This window comes from Nannospalax galili, unplaced genomic scaffold (genome assembly GCF_000622305.1).
Source record: "Nannospalax galili isolate Female #2095 unplaced genomic scaffold, S.galili_v1.0 scaffold388, whole genome shotgun sequence".
NCBI lineage: Eukaryota > Metazoa > Chordata > Mammalia > Rodentia > Spalacidae > Nannospalax > Nannospalax galili.
Window position 1 is genome coordinate 5,621,312 of NW_008360304.1, and position 21,249 is coordinate 5,642,560.

A 21,249-nucleotide genomic window follows, 5' to 3' on the forward strand; every position below is an offset into this window, starting at 1 on the left:
GTGTCATTGTCTTGCCCACATGTATGTAACTGTACCCATGGGTACAATACCCAGGGACATCAGAAGAGGGTGTCTGATCCCCTGGAACTGGAGTTACAGACAATGATTACTGTAGTTATGGACGGTGGTTAGCCTTCATGTGGGTGCTGGGAATGAAACCAGTGCTTTTAACTGGTGAGCCACCAGAATTGGGCATTAGTCGAAGGATTTAGCCATATGAAGCCAGCAGGCATCACAGCAGTCTTATGAGGTGATGACATCATCTTCATCTTTGAAGACAAGTTCATTCATTTATGTATTTTGTTTAATTTTCTGTAATTGGATGGCCGTTGTGTCAGCTATTGGATTCCAGAGTAACATCCTAGAATAAACATCAAATTGTTAGTGCTTTTGTGTGCCTAGCCTCTGAAGTTAAGCTCAGATAATTGTCATTTTTCTTGAGAAAGAGCAGCTGTTGTCAAACTGACTATTCTGTTATCATCACCATCAGCATCCTCACACACCCAGCCCTTCTCGATTGTGACTGTAATCAGTGTTCACCAAAGCACAGGCCATAAAACATGACCTTTAACTTGAAAATCTTGGAAAGGTTCCGAATCTTACAAGTTAAGGATCATTTTAGTCAAGTAGCATTCACATTTTTTAGTGTGTAGTGACTGACAGTCATGGATAAATTGAGAAATTTAATTATTATACCAAGTACCCATAACTATAGTTGTTCAGTAATGGCCAAATATAGGTGTCTTGAAAACTGTTTAAGAATGAAAGTGTTTTAATTGTGAGTAGAAAAACAGAGGATAAAGGTGACCCACTTAACAAGTTTTTAAAAAAGTTTTGCTCAACTTCAGAATCAGGTCTTTGTCAGTATAAGGCATTTCTCAAATATGGTCAGTGTTTTCTGCCGGAAGGAAAAGCTAAGATGTTAAATTGAGGAACTAACAAAGCCACGGGTCTGTGGTTGCAGAATTGATTCTTGTTTAAGTTTAGCACAAGTTACATGGATTCTCTCTCTCTCTCTCTCTCATTAATGGCTGAACTAAAATGGAAATCAGAGGTTATGTCCTCCACACTAGGAAAGCTAAGACCCCAGATTCAGCAGACAGGTTAATTATGCATGTGAAGTGCCATCTCCCAGATAATATATTTTCATTTTCTCTCTTGTTGCACTTTCCAGAGGGAAGTAACTTAATGAAATAATTACCTTGTATTTTGATCCCTCAGTCTAGTAGTCATCACTAAAATTTATTCAGAAGGTAAGGAATTACCTAAAATTATTTGTGTAATATCTGTACTTTTTTACATGTTTGCCATTGCTCAGGCAGAATTTAGAATAGAGCGAGTCTTTGCCCTGCCAACCTCAGGAAGACAGTCGTGTCAGCTCGCAATGATTGAGCTGCTTAATCCCAGTATCCGAAATCCATTTGCTCTGAAAATCAAAACTTTTTAAGTGCTGACATGATGCTCAAAAAGTTTCAGATTCTGAAATATTTCAGATTTCAGATTTTTTTATTGGTAGGCTCAATCAGGCATAATGCAAATATTCCCAAATCTAAAAAGACAAACAAACAAACAAAAAAACCTCTAGAGTCCAACCAGTTCTGGCCCCAAGCATTTTGGACAAGGGCTATGCAACCTGGATTTCTATGTTAGTTACTTCCTCATAGCTGTGACTGAATACTTGACAGGAGCAACATTAGGAAAGAGAAGTGTATTTCGGCTCACACTTGAGGGTTTATGGTCTGTCATCTCAGGGAAGACTTGGCAACTGGAGCAGGTTTATCCATGGTGGCAGGAGTTTGTCACATTTTAGCAGATCAGGAAACAGCTTGGGGCAGAACCAGAGCTGGCTTGGCAACTGGAGCAGGTTTATCCATGGTGGCAGGAACATGCAGTCGTTTGTCACATTTTAGCAGATCAGGAAACAGCTTGGGGCAGAACCAGAGCTGGCTATCACTTTCAAGCCCTGCACTAATGACCCACTTCGGCTAGCTAGGCCACAGACCCAAAGGCTCTACAACCTCCCTAAACAGTGACACTATCTGGGGACCAACTGTTCAAATGTGCACAAGCCTGTCGGGGAGTGTTACAAAGTCAAAGCACGGCAATTACCTTCGCCCAAAGAAAGAAAAGGGAGACACAAATTCCTTATGGAGAAAGTTAGGTGACAGGTACAGAGAAAGGAAGAGGAAGAAGGGGAAGACATGTATGTAGTTTCACACTGTTGAGCAGCTTTCTTCAGTTTACACATGAGAGCTGAGCAATCCTTGTCCTTTCCAATGGCTTGTTGTTTTTAAGATTTCCACCATGGAGTGATGGTGTGTGGTGTGCACCTGTTCAGGTTTTCCCCTTCCCTCGTTGTCTTTCGTGTGAAGACTTTTCATCAAAATTATCATCAATTCTGTTTCTTTCCTGAGAATAGCCGTTGGGACACTTCCGCTCTCTAGTGATGATCAAGAGGTTTTTCTCCTTGCTCTGAACCTGCCTGAAGTTTCAGTGCCTTGATTCTCCCTCCAATACTGTGCAGATGTCAATTTTTTTTAAGCTCGTACATTTTTACAGATTTTTAATGCAGAGAGTTTGTGCTCCCTGTTATGGAAGAGGCAGGAACGGTGTAGAGAAAAGGGAGCAGATGGAGACAGATTTGGATTCAGATTCTGGCCTTTGCCAAATTGGAGACTGAGAAAGTCTCCTGAGCCTCTGAGGCTGATTCCTCATTTATAGATTGAGGCCACAACTGTCTATTAGCTGGGATGTCCGTTGTGCCCTTCAATTCCCCCACATGAGTTCATGTGTGTATCTACTATGCCCACCACTACATTTGATAGGCATCATACCAAGCATTTGAAATACAGTGCTACTTTATTTCCTCAAATTGCCATGTAAAATTGGTATTATTGTCTCCATAATTTGGGATGGCTAAACTGAGGTTCAGGGAGGGTTAGTGATTAGTCTAAAGGTCATAACAGTAGCTGGTGAATCAAGATTCACAGTTGCCTCTTTTCCATTGTAAGTGGGTAGTTTCTTAACGGTACAAGGCACATCTATTTAAACTACTTTGTGGCCAGGCAGGGTGGTGCAGGCCTATAATCCCAGCACTCAGAGGTTGAGGCAGGAGAATCAAGAGTGTGAGTCTAGTCTGGTCTACTTAGTGAAACTCTGCCTCAAACAACAAAACTACACTGTATCCTCTCACATAATCTAGCTGCCTCCTCATGTGTCTTAAACATTCCTCTCTGGGATTGAATTGCTCCTAATGCTACGTTTTCTATCAGTAAGAGATCCTCTCTCTCTCTCTCTCTCTCTCTCTCTCTCTCTCTCTCTCTCTCTCTGGTCTTTTTGAGACAAGGTCTCCCTGTAGCTCTTTTTAATGTATCTACTGGTATACTGAACCTATTTGAGAAGCAAGCAAATAAATGTTTGAGGGTTTTGTGGTACAAAGTCTTTGAAGGAATAGTTCTGAAAGTATTAGACAAGTATTAGTAGAAAGTATTAGTATTTTTAGTCAGTGAAATTTCCCTCTTGTTGCACTTACATAAATTGGTATTGATAGATACCATAAATTGGTATTGATAGATATTTGCCAACAACTCCTTTTTTTCCTGAAATTGACCTTGCCATCAGAGATTCTAAAAGAGCTCCAAGCAGACCACTGACAATAAGGTCACATTTTTTCTTTTAAATATTCTGTTTACCATTTTCTATTCTATGTGTAAGTGTATGTTGCCATTGCTAGTACACAAACATGGTCTGTGCACTGTCTCACTGTTTTTTAGCTCTAACTAAAACATAGAAAGTGCCTGGACATTTACGGAGTGGATGAGCAGGGGCACGTAGAGAACTAGTCCTGAACATTTGGTGTACCCAGGAGGAGGAGCACCAGGGGCCTTTATCTTGGATACCTGAAGCTCTTACTTCTCAGGGCTTATGGCCAATGTGGTTGGGCTTTTCTTAACACTATTATGTATTTCCCCAGTCTCGCTACACTTCCTCAACTGCTAGAAGGTACTTTCCACTGTCAGTATCTCAGGCAAGACACAGCTCAGAGACCCTTGAAATGAAATCAGTGCTGATGGCTTCCGATACCACTGCCAGGTCTGCACAGTCTGTGGGGCCTCTAGGACTCTAGATGGAAAATGTGATGTAAAAGCCAAAACAGGGCAGGCCAAGAACTTTTGGAGATAGAGCATGCTGTAAAATCTAGATTTACCCTCATACTACATACACAATGTATACATAATGAAGTGTGACTTTTAGGTGGTGACTATATTTCTTACAGTATGTACTATAAATTAATTTTGATTCCTGAGATAAACACTTTCTTTAACTTCTACCTTTCCCTCTCTCTTTCCCTCTGTTTCATTGTGCATCTCAAGGTTTGACAATTTTTTTTTTAATCATTAGGCTGTTAAATTCTAATTGATGTATTTTCCCACAACATGGTTGGAGCGAACTAAGGTTCTGAGTGTTCCAACTTCTCTTTTCAGACTAGTCACTGACTCACTTCTCCACTCTCTAAGGCCCCATTTCCCCATCTGCTGGAATCTCTAGTTCCCGCTCCACTCTGCAGTATTTTCTAATGAGAGTCAGTGTTCTAAGGAGGAAGCAAATACACGCAAACAAGTCAAAATGGATCTGGGAAGAAGCATTTTGTTGTTTGTGTTTGCATTACTTGCTATGAGTGGGATTAACATTGTCACGGATGTTTTCTTTCTAGAAACAAGAGAACCATAGTGTCATTTCCCACCTTCATTTCCTGGGGTTCTGCCTCCAACATCCCTGACTTCAGCCATGCCTAACCCACAAGAGCTTCTCTGGGTGCTTTTGCTTGTCTTTCATTTTGCAGAGCTGTTGTCTCTGCCTGAACACCTTTCTCCATCTTGCCTACTTAGAAAACTCATCAGTGATTCCCTGAGACTTAGCTCCATGGTTAGTTTTACCTCCTCTGGGAAACTGTCCCTGGCCTTCCTTATGACTTCTTCTTGCCTCACCTTTCCTCTCCTCTACCTCTCTCTTTTCCTTTCTTCCCCCCTTCTTCTTCCCTGCAGAGCTCAGGGCTTCCTTCTCTGTTCTCTCACAGTCTTTAATCATTGGATTGTTATCTTTGAACTACTTAGGATACGGACTGGAGAGATGGCTCAGTGGTTAAGAGCACTGGATGCTCTTGCAAAGGAGCAGGGTCCAATTCTCAGCACCCACATGGCATCTAACAACCAGCTATAACTCCAGTTCCAGGGTATCTGATGCCCTCTTCTGGCCTCCATGGCTATTGCATACATGGATGTGCTTACACACACGCAGGCAAAACACTTATACATAAGCAATAAATCTTAAAAATAAATCAAAGAAACGAAGTACGTAAGATAGTGTAACTTTTCCCTTGTGTGACCATTTTCCTTCACTTGACTGTGCACCCCTCAAGGCGACTATTCTTCGCTGCTTATCTGTATATTTTCAGTACCTAGGACAAGGCAAGTGCTTCATAAACAGTGGAGAACTAACTAAGGTATAGAGGACCGCAAAATAAGGACCCACTTCTCCACCAGAGCCATGGAGACACAGGCAGGAAAAAAAAACCTGGTGGTGGCCTTGGTCTTTCTAAAATTTCCTTTAAGAGGCTGAGGAACTTGAGAGAAGAGTCATCTATAATCCCCAAACCCCAGTACAAGCCAAGGACACTAGTTCTAAGTCTGTATAAGTATAATCAACTCGAAGCTAGAGCTTTGAGTTTTTGGAGCTTCCTTTGGGATCACCCTGAAGAATGGTGAAGAACCTTAAGATACAGGAATCCAGCAACAGAGCACTTGGAAAGCAGGGAGCCTTCTCCAGTTCACAGCTATGTTACCCTGGGCTAGTTATTTAACCTCATTCTCCTCGTTTATAAAGTGGGAGAAGTGATACTCCACAGGACTCTGGCAAGACTTGGGCCTGATAATTCGGATAAAGCATTCAGCACTACATTACCACTAGCAAACATTAGCTGCCATTGCTGTTGTCTATGTCTTTCAATAGTCTTTTAGCACTGTTTTCTCTGACTCTAAATGGCTAGACTTTCTCTGGAGAGAATATGGATTAAAGATCCCACATAAAAGAGAAAAAAACTGACTGATCTTCAAGCAATCCCCTACTCATCTGTTGAGTCTAACTGTCTGGGTTCATTTCATACCGCTGTAACCGATTGTTTGAGCCTCATTAGTGTATAAATCAAACTTGATTTCTTTCAGATTTGGAGACTGGGAAGTCCAAGGTTCAAGGGTTACATTTAGCAAGGACCTTCCTGCTTCATCAACCCATGGTAGAAAGCAGGAGGCAAGAGAGGGCAAGAGTGAACCAACTCTTGCCACAAGGACAAGTTGATTGGTTGAGGGCTCTGCCTAAACACCTGCCGTTAGCCCAACTCTCAACGCTATGCATTCAGGATTCAGCTTCTAACACACAGACTTTGGAGGATACCTTTGAACCATAGCACTAGGTCATCTAGTAGCAGCCTCTATCTCTGCAGGGGAGAGCAATTTTTACTTCTTTCTGTGAATCTAAGAAGTCCTCTTGGATTCTACTGCGTGGTGTCTGTCTTCCTTACTAAGCAGGCTACATCTTATTTTTATTTTCAAAATCTATCATAGGACTTGGAATTCAGTAGATATTTAGCAGATATCAATTGAAGGAATAAATGTACAAATGTATAGATTTGCTTAGTGATATACCTTTAGAATGACCAGAGAGTGGGTTTCACAATCCAGTTCATGATACGCAAATCATGGAGGTAAACACTCCATCTCTACATTCTGTGGCTGTGCTTTTTTCTTTATATAAACTATTGATCTTGGCATAGGTTTGTTTAGAGTTATGGAAAAGTTGCAGAGATATTGCACAGACTCCCCTTATGCCCATCACTTAGTCTCTGTGGCTATAAATAGATGGGCTTTCTATCATAGTTTTGTTGTTTTCTGAGTGATATTTTTCTAAATTGATTTTTAATTGACATATAAAATAGCACATACTTATCATGTGCAACATGGGTTTTTAAATATACATATAAATTACATAGAAGTGGTTAAATCTAGCTAATTAATGAATCCATTACCTCACACAGTTACTTTTTTGTATAGTCAACCCTTTGTATTCACTTCCTTAGCATTTTTCATAAACATGGTATCTTGTCATTAACTAGTGTCACCATGCTATACGGTAGAGATCTTGAACTTATTCCTCCCATGGAACTGTGGTACTGTATTTGTTGACCTACTCCCCCACCAACCATGCCAGCCACTGTTTTACTGTCAACTTTCATAAGACCAAATTTTTGATATTGTACATCTTAGTGAGATCATACAGCATTTGTCTTTTGGTGCCTGTGTTATTTCACATAACTGAATGTCTTCAGGTTCAGCTACATTCTTTCCCCTGATAGAATTTTCTTTTAATTTTTTTAAGGGCAGAACATCATTCCATTGTTTTTGTACTTCATACCACATTTATACCAATTTTCTTTACTCAGGACAGTTGATGGACGCTCAAATTGTTTCTGTTTCTTGACCATTGTTTTCTTTGAGACAGGGCCTCACTATGTAGCCCAGGCTGGCCTTCAACTTACCGTCCTCCTGCTCTGGCCTCCTAAATGCTGGGATTATAGGTGTGTGACACTATGCCTGGTATTACTTTACCACTAAGAACAATGCTATGGTGACATTGGGGTGAAGCTCTTTTAACCTAATGGTTTTGAGTCCTTTGGCAAATACCCAGTAGTAGGATCATATGGTAGTTCTGTTTTTAACTCCTTCAGGAATCTCACTACCTTTTCCATGATGGTTATGCTGTGACATTCTCATTCTTATGTTGGCTGTGTAAGGAAGTTGGTGTAGACCCAGTAGCTAGCAAAGAAAATTAATAAAACTTTGGAAAATAAACCCCTCGACAAGCAGGTTAAAAGAATAAACATCTCTGAGTCAGGTGGTGGAAGTTTTATGAATTGAATGGCCCTGTAATTCCCCTGAGATTAGCCTGAGAAAGATGGGGAGCTCATTGTATCAGAAGAGATTTAGGTTACAAGGTAGGGAGGGATATGAGACACCCAAGGGGTTATCGAGTTTCCTTATTTGGGTATTTTTAAAGAAAATAGTAGATGGCTCTCTTTCTGAGACAGTTTGTGTACTGTCTTGCCTAGAAGCTAGAAGTGAACTGGGTCAACCTGTCTTCAACTATGTGTGATGACATCCCGGAAAACAGGTTCCACGGGTTATTCCGCAGCTCCCTGCTCTGAGCTGTGTCGCTGACCAAAGGCATCTGACAGAGGCATCTGCCTCGGGTCTATGCTGATGTAAAAGCAAGAACAGAGTCTGGCCTCTGGGAGCCAGGCTCCCTCTCCCACTCCCTCACTTCTTAGGAGGCAGTTCTGGGGTACGGTCACTGATGCCAAGGGCACCCACACCTACTTCATTATTCACCTGAAATGCTGGTCTAATTCTCGTGTGTGTGCGTGTTTTACTGAGTAAGATCTTGAAACTTTTAACATGGAAGGGGATTTACTCTCTCAATTTATAGCTGAAGTAATTGAGGCCCAGAGAACAAGCTGAAGGCTGAAGTTGCGTAGTCAGATGGAAGGCTGGGTTTCCTGATCGCAGAGCCTGGACAGAACCTTGCTTCACTCCCTGCCTATTTACTTCAGCTGAGTAGCCTTTGCTGAACTTTAAATGTATTCTTTGTTGTGTGGGCTGACTTTGGCATTTGATTGATCGATCGAGTTAGTTAGTTAGTTAGTTAGTTAGTTAGTTAGTTAGTTAGTTAGCTAGTTACTTAGTTATTTTGAGGCAGGGTAGCCCTGACAGGCCTGGAACTCACTGTGTATCCCAGGCTGGTCTCAACTTCTGTCAATCATTTTGCTTGAGTATCTTCAGCACTAGGATTATGGGTCTGAGCCAACACACCTGGCATGATGTTTTAATTTTAGGTAAACTTCTGCAATTATTACTTGTACCTTATCTTTTTTTTTTCTCCTCAAAGGTCTACATTTAACCTTTCCATTCATTCATTTTTTATCTTGACAACATCTCAATGTATTAACCATTTTGCAACATATTAACTGTCATCTTTGTGTTACATTTGAAACTTGACATTCAGCTGTAGGCTTCATGAAGCCCTAGTCTTTGGGTCCCCCATGTTTGCACCCCTTCCCCATCTCCCAGCAACCAGAGCAGAACTTTGTGCATAAACATCTGGGTGGAGTGAAAGAATGAGTAAATGATGTTTCATAGTAAGGTAATCACAGTACAATAGTGGAGATCAATTTTTTATCTTTGGAATGCCCTGTGTTTTCAGTAAGGGAAGGCATGGTTCATAAAGTTCTTGTGGGAGAATGTAAAATGAAGAATAGCTGTGGGTTTTCAAGATGTTGGTACCAGCAATAGCACTGCTTGCATCCTAGGGGAGGAGAGGGAGCCTGTGGCACTGAGAGGTGTCCCCAAACCCCAGCCTGGTGTTATCACCCTGTTGACAAGAGCTAGGGTTGGGTAACTTGGTAGAAAGCAGAGGTATTAGAAATAGTCTGTGAGGGACAGGCAACATAATGAGGCCTTCTGAGGTGGAGACAGAGCTGGGCTCTGTGTGCATAGCTCTATCTACACAGCTTCCTTCAGAATGCCCTTCATTAAATGGCAAAAACATAGAGGCTTCCAGAGCATCATTAGGGTGAGCAGGTTTGGAATGCTGTGGCCTGCTGGCTTCACAGGAGTATTTACATAGCCCCAGATAGTGTCAGTGAACAACCAAGGAGTCTGGGCTGTGACTGAGCTCTCTGCCTTTCTCCCTGAAGCTTTTTGGTCTCAGGCTGCAGAGATGAGGATTCTGGGCCCTGGAGCAGCCCTTTAGGAGACTTGGTGCATGTTCAGAAAAGGAAAAGGCCAGACTGGAGATTTTAACTTGATAGAAGGATTTGTAAGAGTTTCTAGGTCATCATCTATATTTGAGACCATTTATAATTGACTTTTTAAAAATAAGTTATTTTTAAATGCATTTTTAAATGTTTCATTTATTATTTTTATTTTATGTGCATGGATGTATTGCCTGCATGTGTGTAAGTGTACCCATGTCGTGCAATGCCCATGGAGGTCAGAAGATGGTGTCGGATCCCCTGGAACTGGAGTTACAGACGGTTGTTAGCCACCATGTGGGTGCTGGGACTCTAACCTGGGTCCCCTGCAAGAGGAGTCAGTGCTCTTAACCTCTGAGCCAACTCTCCAGCCCCTAAAATGCATTTTTAGAGCCATCCTATAATGTAAAAGTTAGTCTTGCACAAATGGCATCCCAAGTATATACAGTAAATTGCTAATGTTCTAAGTTGGATCTACAGGAGTCTGCTTTGTAAAATGAAAATGGAAGGATTATGTGAAAGCAAAGGTTTATGGTATTTTTTTTCCTTTAAAAAATGTATGGTTTCTTTTGTTCTAGATGTTGTGCTTCTTAGTCACCTTAGTCTAATGCTAAACACACATGGTATGTTTCTGATTATTCATAGTTCGTGGTGTTTGGAAGTTTATAGTTCCCCTGTGAATGCCCTGAAATTTCTAAGATGTAATTAAGAATATGGGTCCCAAGTGTCCAGTCTCCCTTTACCTATTGAGTCAAGTTGCAGGAAAAGTAGGGCATAGTCAGTGGAGTCCCTTGACAATGTGGTGTTGGGTGGCAGATTCCCCGGAACTCCAGCCAGTTACATACTGGTCACCACTGTCCCCAATCACAACACTGATGAGCCCAGAGCTGCAGCCTTTCAGAAGCTACCGTGGCCTGAGTATGGCATGGGGGACGCCGTCCTCGGTTACTTTCACCATCAGCTCTGAAACTCAGAGAAATTTCCATTCATAGGCCTACACTTACTTTAGAGGATCTTTTTTCTTTGGTAAATTCCTCATCACTGTGTTTAGTGGTAAATTCCTACAAATTACTTCTTCATTCAGGCTTCAGGGAATTTAACTCAAATACTTTCATGATAACTCATTCTTAGAATTACCTGCAACTACCCATCTAGGAAATACCATCTGTCTGTAGGCAGAGACACAAACCTTACCAACTTGACTTTATGGTGTTTATAACTTGAGAGTTCTTTGAGTTAAAGGATGATGATGATGATGATGATGATGATGGCAATGACAACAGAACTAGTGATTTCTCTAGGCAAATGTGTCGGGATTCTATAGCTGTTGACTTACTAAGTTGAAGTGCTCGCTGAAAAACCAGCAGCCAGAAGTGACCTAAATAAAGGATTTGACATTTGTCTTGTTAGATTTATGATTTGGGCAGTGATTCAGAAATGAAGTTCTAGAACTTACTGCTGATTAAAATGGTTCCTGAGAGGGCATTGATAGATGATGTAGCCATTAAAAAGGTCCAATGATATGGCTCAGCAGGTAAAGGAACTGGCTGCTGAGGCTGACAACCTGAGTTTGATCTCTGGAGCTTGTATGGTGGAGGGAGACAACTGACACCCATGAGTTGTCCTCTGACCTCCGCATGAGCATCATGACAATATATTTGTACACACACACACACACACACACACACACACACACTCTCTCTCTCACACACACACACACACATACATAAAGTGTAATACAATGTTTGCAAAAAAATAGGGGGCCAGGTTGGGGCTGTAGCTCACTTGTAGAGCACATGATTAACATATGTCAGGTTCTGGGTTCAATTCCCAGCACCAAAAACAACTTAATAAATTGAGCCATACTCAGTGCCCCGGGGATCACAAAGCTGAGTTGAAGAAAGCGCTCATTTGTGCCCTGGAAGACAGATGCATTCTTTCTTCAGTCCCCCTTTTTAGGCCCCAAATGGCTGAGCAGGACCCATGACTGTTGTCTGTATGGCACAAATATTGTAAAATGACAGCCTCCCATTTATCCCTAGGAACCTTAGCACAGCCTGTCCCTTCAAACATGCACATAGCTCTGTCAGGCAAACACGGACTCTCCTAAAGAACTAATGCTAACTGCAGTGATGTCCTCTTAGAAACTGATCTGCATGTTCCAAATTTATGTCCTGCCAGTGCTGCACTTTGTGGAAACACTGTCATTCGCATACTCTGTTCCATTAGTTAAAGGATCTCTTCTCAATCAGGGACTTTAATGACCCTTTTATGACTTTTTCCCTACTCTGCTCATGAGTAAGTGCGTCTGTGAACTCCAGCCCGGCACTGCCTTTGAGAATCTGCACAGATAAAGCGTCTCACATTGGTGCATATCAATTTTCTTATGCACAATGTTACAGTGCAGTAATAAACTATTCTTGGCATTCCCTCTGTCTCACGCAATAAGGTTGTGTTTCTAAGACCCACTGCCCACAGAGGTGGTAAAAGAGACCCAGCAATATGTTCAGCTCTGGACCCTGCAAGAGCCGAAAGCATCACAGCAACTTCAGCACTCAGCTCTGACTCTTCCTTCTCCAATCCACTTTTTTTTTTTTCGGAGACAGGTTCTCCCTGTAGCCCAGCTGGCCTAGAACTTGCTATGTAGAGCAGGCTATCCTTGAACTCACAGAGATACACCTGCCTCTGCCTCTCAAATGCTGGGATTAAAGGTGAGCACCACCACACCCAGCTCCAGGCCACTTTTTACACTGCTTCAACCCACTTTTCTTTTGTTGTAGCTGTTGAATCACTGAAGATTTTAGAACTTTTAAAATGTGACGTTGTTCTTACTAGTTGAGCCTCCCACTCATAGATACCTTAAGAAAATATTAGTCGGTGTTCCTTCTTGACCTACATGCTGTATTTTAAGACGACTTTCATTTCCTTTAGAAATGTTTTATTTGAATGGGCCAGACACTTCTGATGTTAAGTGCTTCTTTTCTTCACTCTACTTTGATCTTTGGAGTTTTTTGGATTTTCTTTTTTACCCAACACTGTAATTCTTTTATTGTTGGTTGGGTCTGCTTTTGACACTTACATGGCAGCCCCATTCCGGCCTGCATTTACACGGCTCGGCAGTCTTTACAGTGCTTAATAACCTGACACTCCAGCAAGTATTAGTGCCACCTTTGGATTCCATGATCCTGTTTATTCTTCTCTCTCTCAGCACTGTGTTGTGCCTCTGTATAGCTAACTGTCAATAAACACATGTGGGCTGGAGAGATGGCTCAGTTTTAAGAGTACTGCCTACTCTTGCAGAGGACCTGGGTTCCATTCCCAGCACCCACATGGTAGCTAACTGTAACTCCAGTTCCAGGGGATACAACACCCTCTTTGGCCTCTGCAGGCATTGCACGACACAGATGCACTTACACACATGCAGGCAAAACACATAAAAATAAAAAAAGAAATGTAAAAAAAAATAGAAACACGCTTTACCTGAGGTAAAGAGCAGGGCTTGGTTACTGTAGACATTCATAAAATATGTACACGAATTTATCCAACCCTGTAAACATCCATGAACCAAGAGATGATAAGATGCCTAACAATAAGAAAGACCAGCCAGCTGTAGGACTAGACCAGCTTTGACTGACAGGACTTGATTCGGTATGGTGAAGACAGCCTGCTCCAAACGGACACGTGCAGTGTACGAGGAAAGCAGAGCCAACTTGGTCTCAAGAATTTAGTGAGGTATGCAAAGCTACAACTAGTTTCTTATAACAGAGGCTTTTATTGCATAACACATGAAAGTGCAAGTTCCTCAGCTACGACACCCAGACAGGCTCACAGTGTTGAAGCTGAAATCTCCCACAGGCTATTCCAGGAATACTTACAATTCCAGTAAGTATTCTAGATACTTACTGGACAGTTGCTGAGCAATGAATGAGTGTCTGTAGGCAATCTGAAGGTGGGGCACCTGGATGGAAAGCTGGAGGTGGGCAGTGAATTGAGACCTGGACTGTTGCTTAGATGTGTTTCTTAGCTTCTCTGAGTTTCTGTTTCTTGCTGTATAAAAATGGAAGTCACCATGGGAACATAATCAGTCTACACTGAGACAATAAAACACCCCCTAAATGCCTTCTTCTTCACGTCTGGGTGAGGATTTTGCTATGGGACCCCAGTTCTTTTAGCATTAACTTTTAGGGAACTAGAGTTTTATTTTCAACTATTTCTAGCAAGAAACGCTGGGTTTTAGGCATTTATTTTTACCACTAATGTTCCCCAGTGCTGTCATCTTATTTTATCTGTGCTTACTTTCCTCTCACCAATTTCACCATCCTCTTGATTTTACTTTAAGATTTGGATCTGTCTTTGTAACTTGGTTCAAGTTACTTTTGGAAAAAAACTGTAAGAGGAGGAAAGGGAGGAGGGAAAGGAGAGGTGGAGGAGAAGGAAGGTAAGGTAGGGTAGGTCAGATTGCTAGAACCTGTCTCTTAGGAATTACCGTGCTGTGTGAATGAGATTGTGTTTGGTTACACAACTAGCCTTCAACATTTTCTATATTCCTTCAGAGAACCCAACATACCACGACCTTAGATATATAAGATGGATAATAATAAAATGACCTTTTAATTCGTAATAAAAGAGCCTTTTAGCATGAGTTGAAATGCAACTGTGTAGATAATTTTGTGGTTTTTCAAATATACCCTGGTGCTCCCATGGATGAATGGACACAGTGACAAAAACATAAGATGATGCAGAGTAATGGGCAGCCTAAACTTTTCAGCCAACGCTCTCAGAGTTGTATCTTTTATTTGTTTCCTTTTTGTGCTTCTAACTGTCTGTTTCTTTTCGTTTGCATGTAAAGTTTCTGTTAACGAAAGATTGCCTGGGAAACACAGTTCAAAATCATTGATGTTTGTATGTGGCAAGAGAGTAAAATCGATGTAGATTTTTTTTTTGGTCTTTTTGAGACAGGGTCTCTCTGTAGCCCCAGCTGTCCTGGAGTCACTATGTAGACCAGGCTGGCCTTGAACTCACAGACATCGCCTCCCTCTGCCTCCCGCCGAGTGCTGGGATTAAAGGCGCGCGCCACCACGCCCGGCGGATGTAGATTTTTAGTTGTGTGTGCTGCAGTTTTGAGCTGTAGCTTTCAGTGTTAAAGCATTCTTTTTTGTGTGGTGGTTGGTTGCCACTAAGAACAACTACAACACTAAAGAACGGTATGAAAATATTTTAAAAGGGAATACACTTAAAGCACCCCTGTTACAGATTTAAAATATTTAAAGTTTGGTAATTTTATTAAGATGCTTAAAATATAACTATGTTCAGAAGCACCCCATCCTCCACCTTCCGCCACTTACAGCCTCCTCTCCAGAAAATCCAGCCAGCTTCCTCGGAACGTCCATTTGGTACATGTTGATGTGTGGACAGGGAGAATGCAGTCCGTTTTCCCTGTTTCATTCTCTTTCTACCCACTAGAGGGCAGAAGTAATGTACGAAGACAGAGAGATCGGCAAGTACTAAATGTTGCTCAGCAAGACAACAGCTTTTCTGCGAAAACCCAAAAAAAGTGCCTCAGATTTCCATATATGAATTATTAGAGGGTCACCTTCTTTCCTTCATTCCTAACTTTGATTACTCATTTTGAACTTATAAAATGTATCTGTTGGCTTGACCAAACTTTACTTTAAAAGATGATCATGATGATGATGAGTTATTTAGAAGTTAAATCTTTTAATTCTATATCTCTATGTAACAAGTAATGATATCCTGGGAGATCCTGAGGGGCTAGTAATCAGAGCACCCAGTTCTCCTTCACTGGCTTCCTTATGTGGTGTGAACATCTTACAGCAGGGAGGTCGAACCTCCTGGATTAGCCCAAGAATTAGCACTGCAAAATGAAAGAGGCAGAAATGTCCAGCCCCTGGCCTTGCTTCAGCCACTTTCTAAGGGTCACAACAATCCTCAAATCGGCCTTGATTCAAGGGCTGGAAAACAAGCTCTACCTCCCGACCATCTCTTTTTGCTGAGGGGGAGAAATTGTGGACAGCTGTTCCTGGAGACACCATATGTTTGGTGGGGACTTACATTGGGAAGATAGCTGCGACTCATGGAGGATGCAGAAGAACGTGTCTTCTTTCACAAACAGGATTTGCCTCCAAACATGATGTAAGAGTTATCATGCACAAAACTTATTCCTGTATGTGCTTCTTCTCCTAGATCTGTCACCTAAAGCACTGAAAAATGGCCCGAGGATCAGTGTCCGAGGAGGAGATGATGGAGCTCAGAGAGGCTTTTGCCAAAGTTGGTGAGTAGACCTGGCACCCCACTTGCACCTTTTTTATGGTACACTTTCATGAGTCACATGGCAGTGATGGCAGAGGACCAGTGGGACTGGAGACAGGACCTGGGAGAGATGATTGTGAAAGATGCATTTGAGAAAGCTGCTGCTTCATCAAAACATGAATAAGCTTCCTCGTCTGAAGCTGTTTCTTAGAGATGTCTCTAGAGCTCACTGCACATCTTATCTGCTTTTATCTGGTTTCCTTTATCTAAACTCTTTTACTCTTTATCATTAAGCCTGTAGTTTACTTTTAAATTTCCAAAGATTGCAGATGGGGCTGGAGAGATGGCTCAGTTGACAAAGTGCTTGCCACTCAAGCTTGAGAACCTGAGTTTGAGCCCCAGAACACATAAAAAGTGGCCATGGCAGTGTGCATTTGTAATTCTAGGACTGGGGAGGCAGAGTCAAGAGGATCCTGGCCTGGCCAACCAGTCTATCTGACTGGTGAACTCCAGGTTCAGTGTAAAAAACTTGTTTTGAAAAACAAGGTAGATGGCTCCTGAGGAATGACCCCCAAGGTGTCCTCTGACCTCCACACATACTTGTGTACACACACACATGTGAACACACACCTTTGTGTATGAACACAGATACACACACACACACACACACACACAAAGTTCCTAAAGACTCTGTTACTAGAAACTCTGCTTTGAAATCGTGACACTTTACTGCGAATGTTCTAAGTAGTGTCAGTGCCTGTATCCGGAGGCAATAGGACTCTTGGCAGATTTTGACTCTTTGCTTTCCCGGGCCACAGTATAAGCACTGAATGATCACCACCTGGTCCCTGGCCCCCACACCTCTCATTTAGTCTTCTCTTACCTTTCTAAAGGCTGTGCCTGAGTTACCCTGAAGCTTCCCTCTGCCCTTTGCATTACAGACACTGATGGCAATGGATACATCAGCTGCAATGAGTTGAATGACTTGTTCAAGGCTGCCTGCTTGCCTCTGCCTGGGTACAGAGTAAGAGAAATCACAGAAAACCTGATGGCCACGGGTGATCTGGACCAGGATGGGAAGATCAGCTTTGATGAGTTTATCAAGGTGAGTGTGACACCAAATACAAAGAGATGCCCTTGAAACTGGACTCAGTTTCAACAAGTGTCTGGAGAGGCAGTCCTTCTTTCTTTCTTTATTGTCATGTATTTTCACCTTTCTGACTTTCTTGACTACTGCTTGGGTTTCTAAAAATGCCTTAGTCTAGCTGGACATGGTAGCTCACACCTGTAATCCCAGCACTTGGGAGGCTAAGGCAGGAGGATTTGCTGTACATTCAAGGCCAGACTAGACTACATAATGAGTATCAGGCCAGCCTGCATTTCTGTCTCAAATAAATAAAAACCAAAATGAACTGAAGATGTTATATTTATACAGGTTTTCCATGGCCTAAAAAGCACTGAGGTTGCCAAAACGTTTCGAAAAGCAATCAATAAGAAGGAAGGGATCTGTGCCATTGGTGGTACCTCAGAGCAGTCTAGCGTGGGCACCCAGCATTCCTACTCAGGTAAGCTGTGCTGCTGGTGGGGAGCAGAGGTTGAGAGGGTGCAGGAGACAAGAGAGTTGAGGACTGGAGGAGAATGAAATGGGGAGAAAGGACTCAACCTTCTGGGGTCACAGACTCAAAACTGAGTATGCAAATCTAAGGGGCAAAAGCTAAGACAAAATCACAACTGTGTAGAGTCACCTGTCTTCCCATGTGGAAGTGGACAGTTCCACATGTGTGACACAGGAACTGACTACCTCCAGTACCAAGACGTTTCATCTTCATTTATAATATTCTTTTTTTTAACTTTTTAAAAAATTTTATTATTTTTATTTTATGTGTATGCATGTATTGCCTGCATGTAGGTAAATGCACCCATGTCGTGCAATGCCTGTGGAGGTCAGAAGAGGCTGTCGGATCCCCTGAGACTGGAGTTATGGACAGTTGTTAAGTGCCATGTGGGCACTTGGATTCAAACCAGTGTTCTTAACCGCTGAGCCATCTCTCCAGCCCCTAAAGTATTCTTTAAAGGGCTGAAGAGATTCTTTAAAAGGCTCAGCAACTAAGAGCACTGGCTGGCTGCTCTTGCAGAAGACCCAGGTTCATTTCCCAGTTTTCATTTTGTGGCTAACTCCAGTTCCAGAGGGTCCATTGCCCTCTGCTGGCCTCTGAGGGCACTGCATGCATGTGGTGGGTGTACTTACCACATGAAGGCAACACATTCATACACATAAAACTTTTAAAAATTAAAAAATATTCTTTAAAATCTATCAAAAAATTCTTTTTAAAACCTACAGATAAAATTAGCCCTTAGAGCCTTTATCTTCAATATTATTATTCTTAATGCCTGCTGAATTTGGAAGAAAGTTATTTTGAAGGCTGACATACAGTAACTTTAAAGGAAATTTCTAAGAGCCTAAACAGTGAAATTATCCAACATTTCCCAAAATGAGTTCTTTAAAAAGATGATTTGATATTAAAGGTAAAGTCACAGATAAATATCATTTGCAGTTGCTGAAACAAAGTTTAGCCTTTTATTTTATTTTATTTTTGTCTTTTTTAGACAGGGTCTCCCTGTAGCCCCAGCAGCTGTCCTGGAACTCACTATGTAGACTAGGCTGGCCTCAAACTCACAAAGATCAGCCTGCCTCTTCCTCCCAAGTGCTGGGATTAAAGGCGTGTGCCACCACACCTGGCTCTAGCCTTTTATTTTTAAATTTCAGAAGTTTCAGTCTTTGCTATGTCTAACTGCATCATGACTCTTCAAGGCCGTGAGTCCTATACAGTATTTACCAAACTTCAGTGATTCAGAATTACTCTGAGAGATGTTTATTCGCAGGGAAACACAATTTGCCAAACACAGCCTAGGGGATAAGGCAGAACCTCTGATTTTACTAAAACTTTTAAGAGTCCCTCGTTGCATCCTTCCTGGTAGGAAGAACAGTTACATTACAATTTCATCTCATAGCAATTTCAATCCAAAGATAGTGCAAGGATTTTCTATGTCACCCAATGTTTAAATCAGCACAGCACAGGAAGAACCTCAGGTTTTATCCTATAAACATTAAACCATATTTATGATCAAATTATATCTAATTATACCTACATAAAATATTTTATTATTAGTATCTAAATAAACATGTGCATTTTACATTTTCTTCTAAATATACTGTATTTTGTGACTATTTCCCAAGTTCCCAACTGATCTCAGATTTTTAAAACTAATAAATATGAGATGATCAGTCAATGGCCTGGGTAGCCTTGTAGTGTCTCTCTCAAGCAGGAGGCTGAGATCCACACAGGTAATGCATTTATCACATTTTCACATTGCCCACAAGTCAATTCAATTGTTCACTTGCAGAGGAAGAAAAGTATGCCTTCGTCAATTGGATAAACAAAGCCCTGGAGAATGATCCAGACTGTCGGCATGTCATCCCCATGAACCCCAACACCGATGACCTCTTCAATGCTGTTGGGGACGGCATTGTGCTTTGGTAAATGAAGGTTCCTCCTTGGTTTCTAAAGAATTGCCCATTTTCTAGAATGTTAGCAGTTAAGTGTTTGTCTAGGCTGGCTGCCTTTGATGTTCACTTGAACTGGGGTGCCTTTACGGACTCCACTTGGTGGGATGCCAGGGAGCAAACTCATTTCAGAAGCCATTTGAAATGAAAACTATGAAACTTCTATTGCTTTGGTGAAGAGGAAAGATCCAGAGTACAAAGATGAGCTCGGACTAAACCGAGATACAGCAATGCAAGGTCAGAGGAGATTCTTTTTGGAAGTATGTGCCCATTTGCTTTATCTGTGCATTGCCTATTCTGAGGACAGACAGGAGAAGGACAGAACAGCTGTCAAAGTGGTCCAGTGCAGAAGCAAGGGGACTTATGAGTGTTGTACACAAACACAACTCCCATAAGGGATGGGCCCCTGGAGCTCAGTGTGTACTCTCCCCACTGGCAGCCTTCCGCCTCTGTAGCACTTACTCCAGTGGCTTCTCTGCAACTGCAAAGTCAGTGAGTAGAGATGTTCATCATGTTGTCAGCTTAGAGGATGAAGAGGGATGGCCGGGTGAGATCATGAGCTTCTCTCCACTGCTTCAAGCACAGCAATTATGCTTTTGCTGTTTTATTTATTAGATTTTGCTGTGAGATTTCATCTAAAAAGGTTCCTCTGCTTTGGGTTGGTGCCTAAGGCCCCTTCCGTCTCTCAGTGTTATCTCACCATCCCTGTTACTCATTGGTACCCACCTCTGCTGTGAGATTTCATCTAAAAAGGTTCCTCTGCTTTGGGTTGGTTCCGTCTCTCAGTGTTATCTCACCATCCCTGTTACTCATTGGTACCCACCTCAGGATGCAGCCTGGATGACTGCATGAATGACAGATGGCACTGCAAACACACTCTCATCTCTATCACCTGCTTAGAGCTTGCAAATGTGACTTTGCCTTTCATTTTAGGAATGCCCTTCCCCACCTTCTCCTCCCATGCAAACCCATTTACCAAGACATTTTCCATCCTACCCCTGCTCAGTGATCTCTTCCCTGACTGAAAGCTTACAGGACGTATTATTTGTATTCTAATGCTGTGCTTTGGACTGCTTCCATATCCATACATTTTATTATCTCTGTGGCTGGACTATACAGTAAAAAAAGAGCTATCTTATTTGCTTTGTCAGCTCTCCCCTCACCATCTCCCAGAGCTTCACTGGTTCCTGACTAGCAGTGAACTGGTAGTTTATGAGTTTGTTTTGCCTAATTTGCAGTAAAGTGTCTTCCATTGAAATACACATATATGTGAGCGTGTATGTGCGCACATGTGCACGTACACATGGAAAAGTTATAGAAATATATATTTTAAAATAACAAAAGTTGATTAAAAATAATAAAAATGTTAATATTTGTTTTAAATTTACTTTTGTGGGGTTGGCAAAATGGCTCAGTGGGTAAAGGCACCTGCCACCAAACCTGATGACCTAAATTCAATTCCCAAGACTCATGGTAGAAGGAGAGAACTGACTCCTTAAAGTTGTCCTCTGATGTTCACATGAGCACTGTGGCATGTCCATTCCCACACACA

General features: G+C 41.9%; 1 protein-coding gene across 3 annotated transcripts in view; it reads left to right on the forward strand.

Moving 5' to 3' along the window:
* Lcp1 (lymphocyte cytosolic protein 1) overlaps positions 1–21,249 on the forward strand; it is an 85,159-nt gene that overhangs the window by 35,315 nt on the left and 28,595 nt on the right. For all 3 annotated transcript variants that reach the window (XM_017795922.2, XM_029559266.1, XM_029559265.1), the window contains 4 exons: positions 16,067–16,154; positions 17,074–17,237; positions 17,568–17,697; positions 19,538–19,670. In XM_017795922.2, coding sequence (XP_017651411.1) covers positions 16,091–16,154; positions 17,074–17,237; positions 17,568–17,697; positions 19,538–19,670 — 491 coding nt within the window. In that variant the 5' untranslated portion in view covers positions 16,067–16,090. The remainder of the gene's footprint in view (positions 1–16,066; positions 16,155–17,073; positions 17,238–17,567; positions 17,698–19,537; positions 19,671–21,249) is intronic.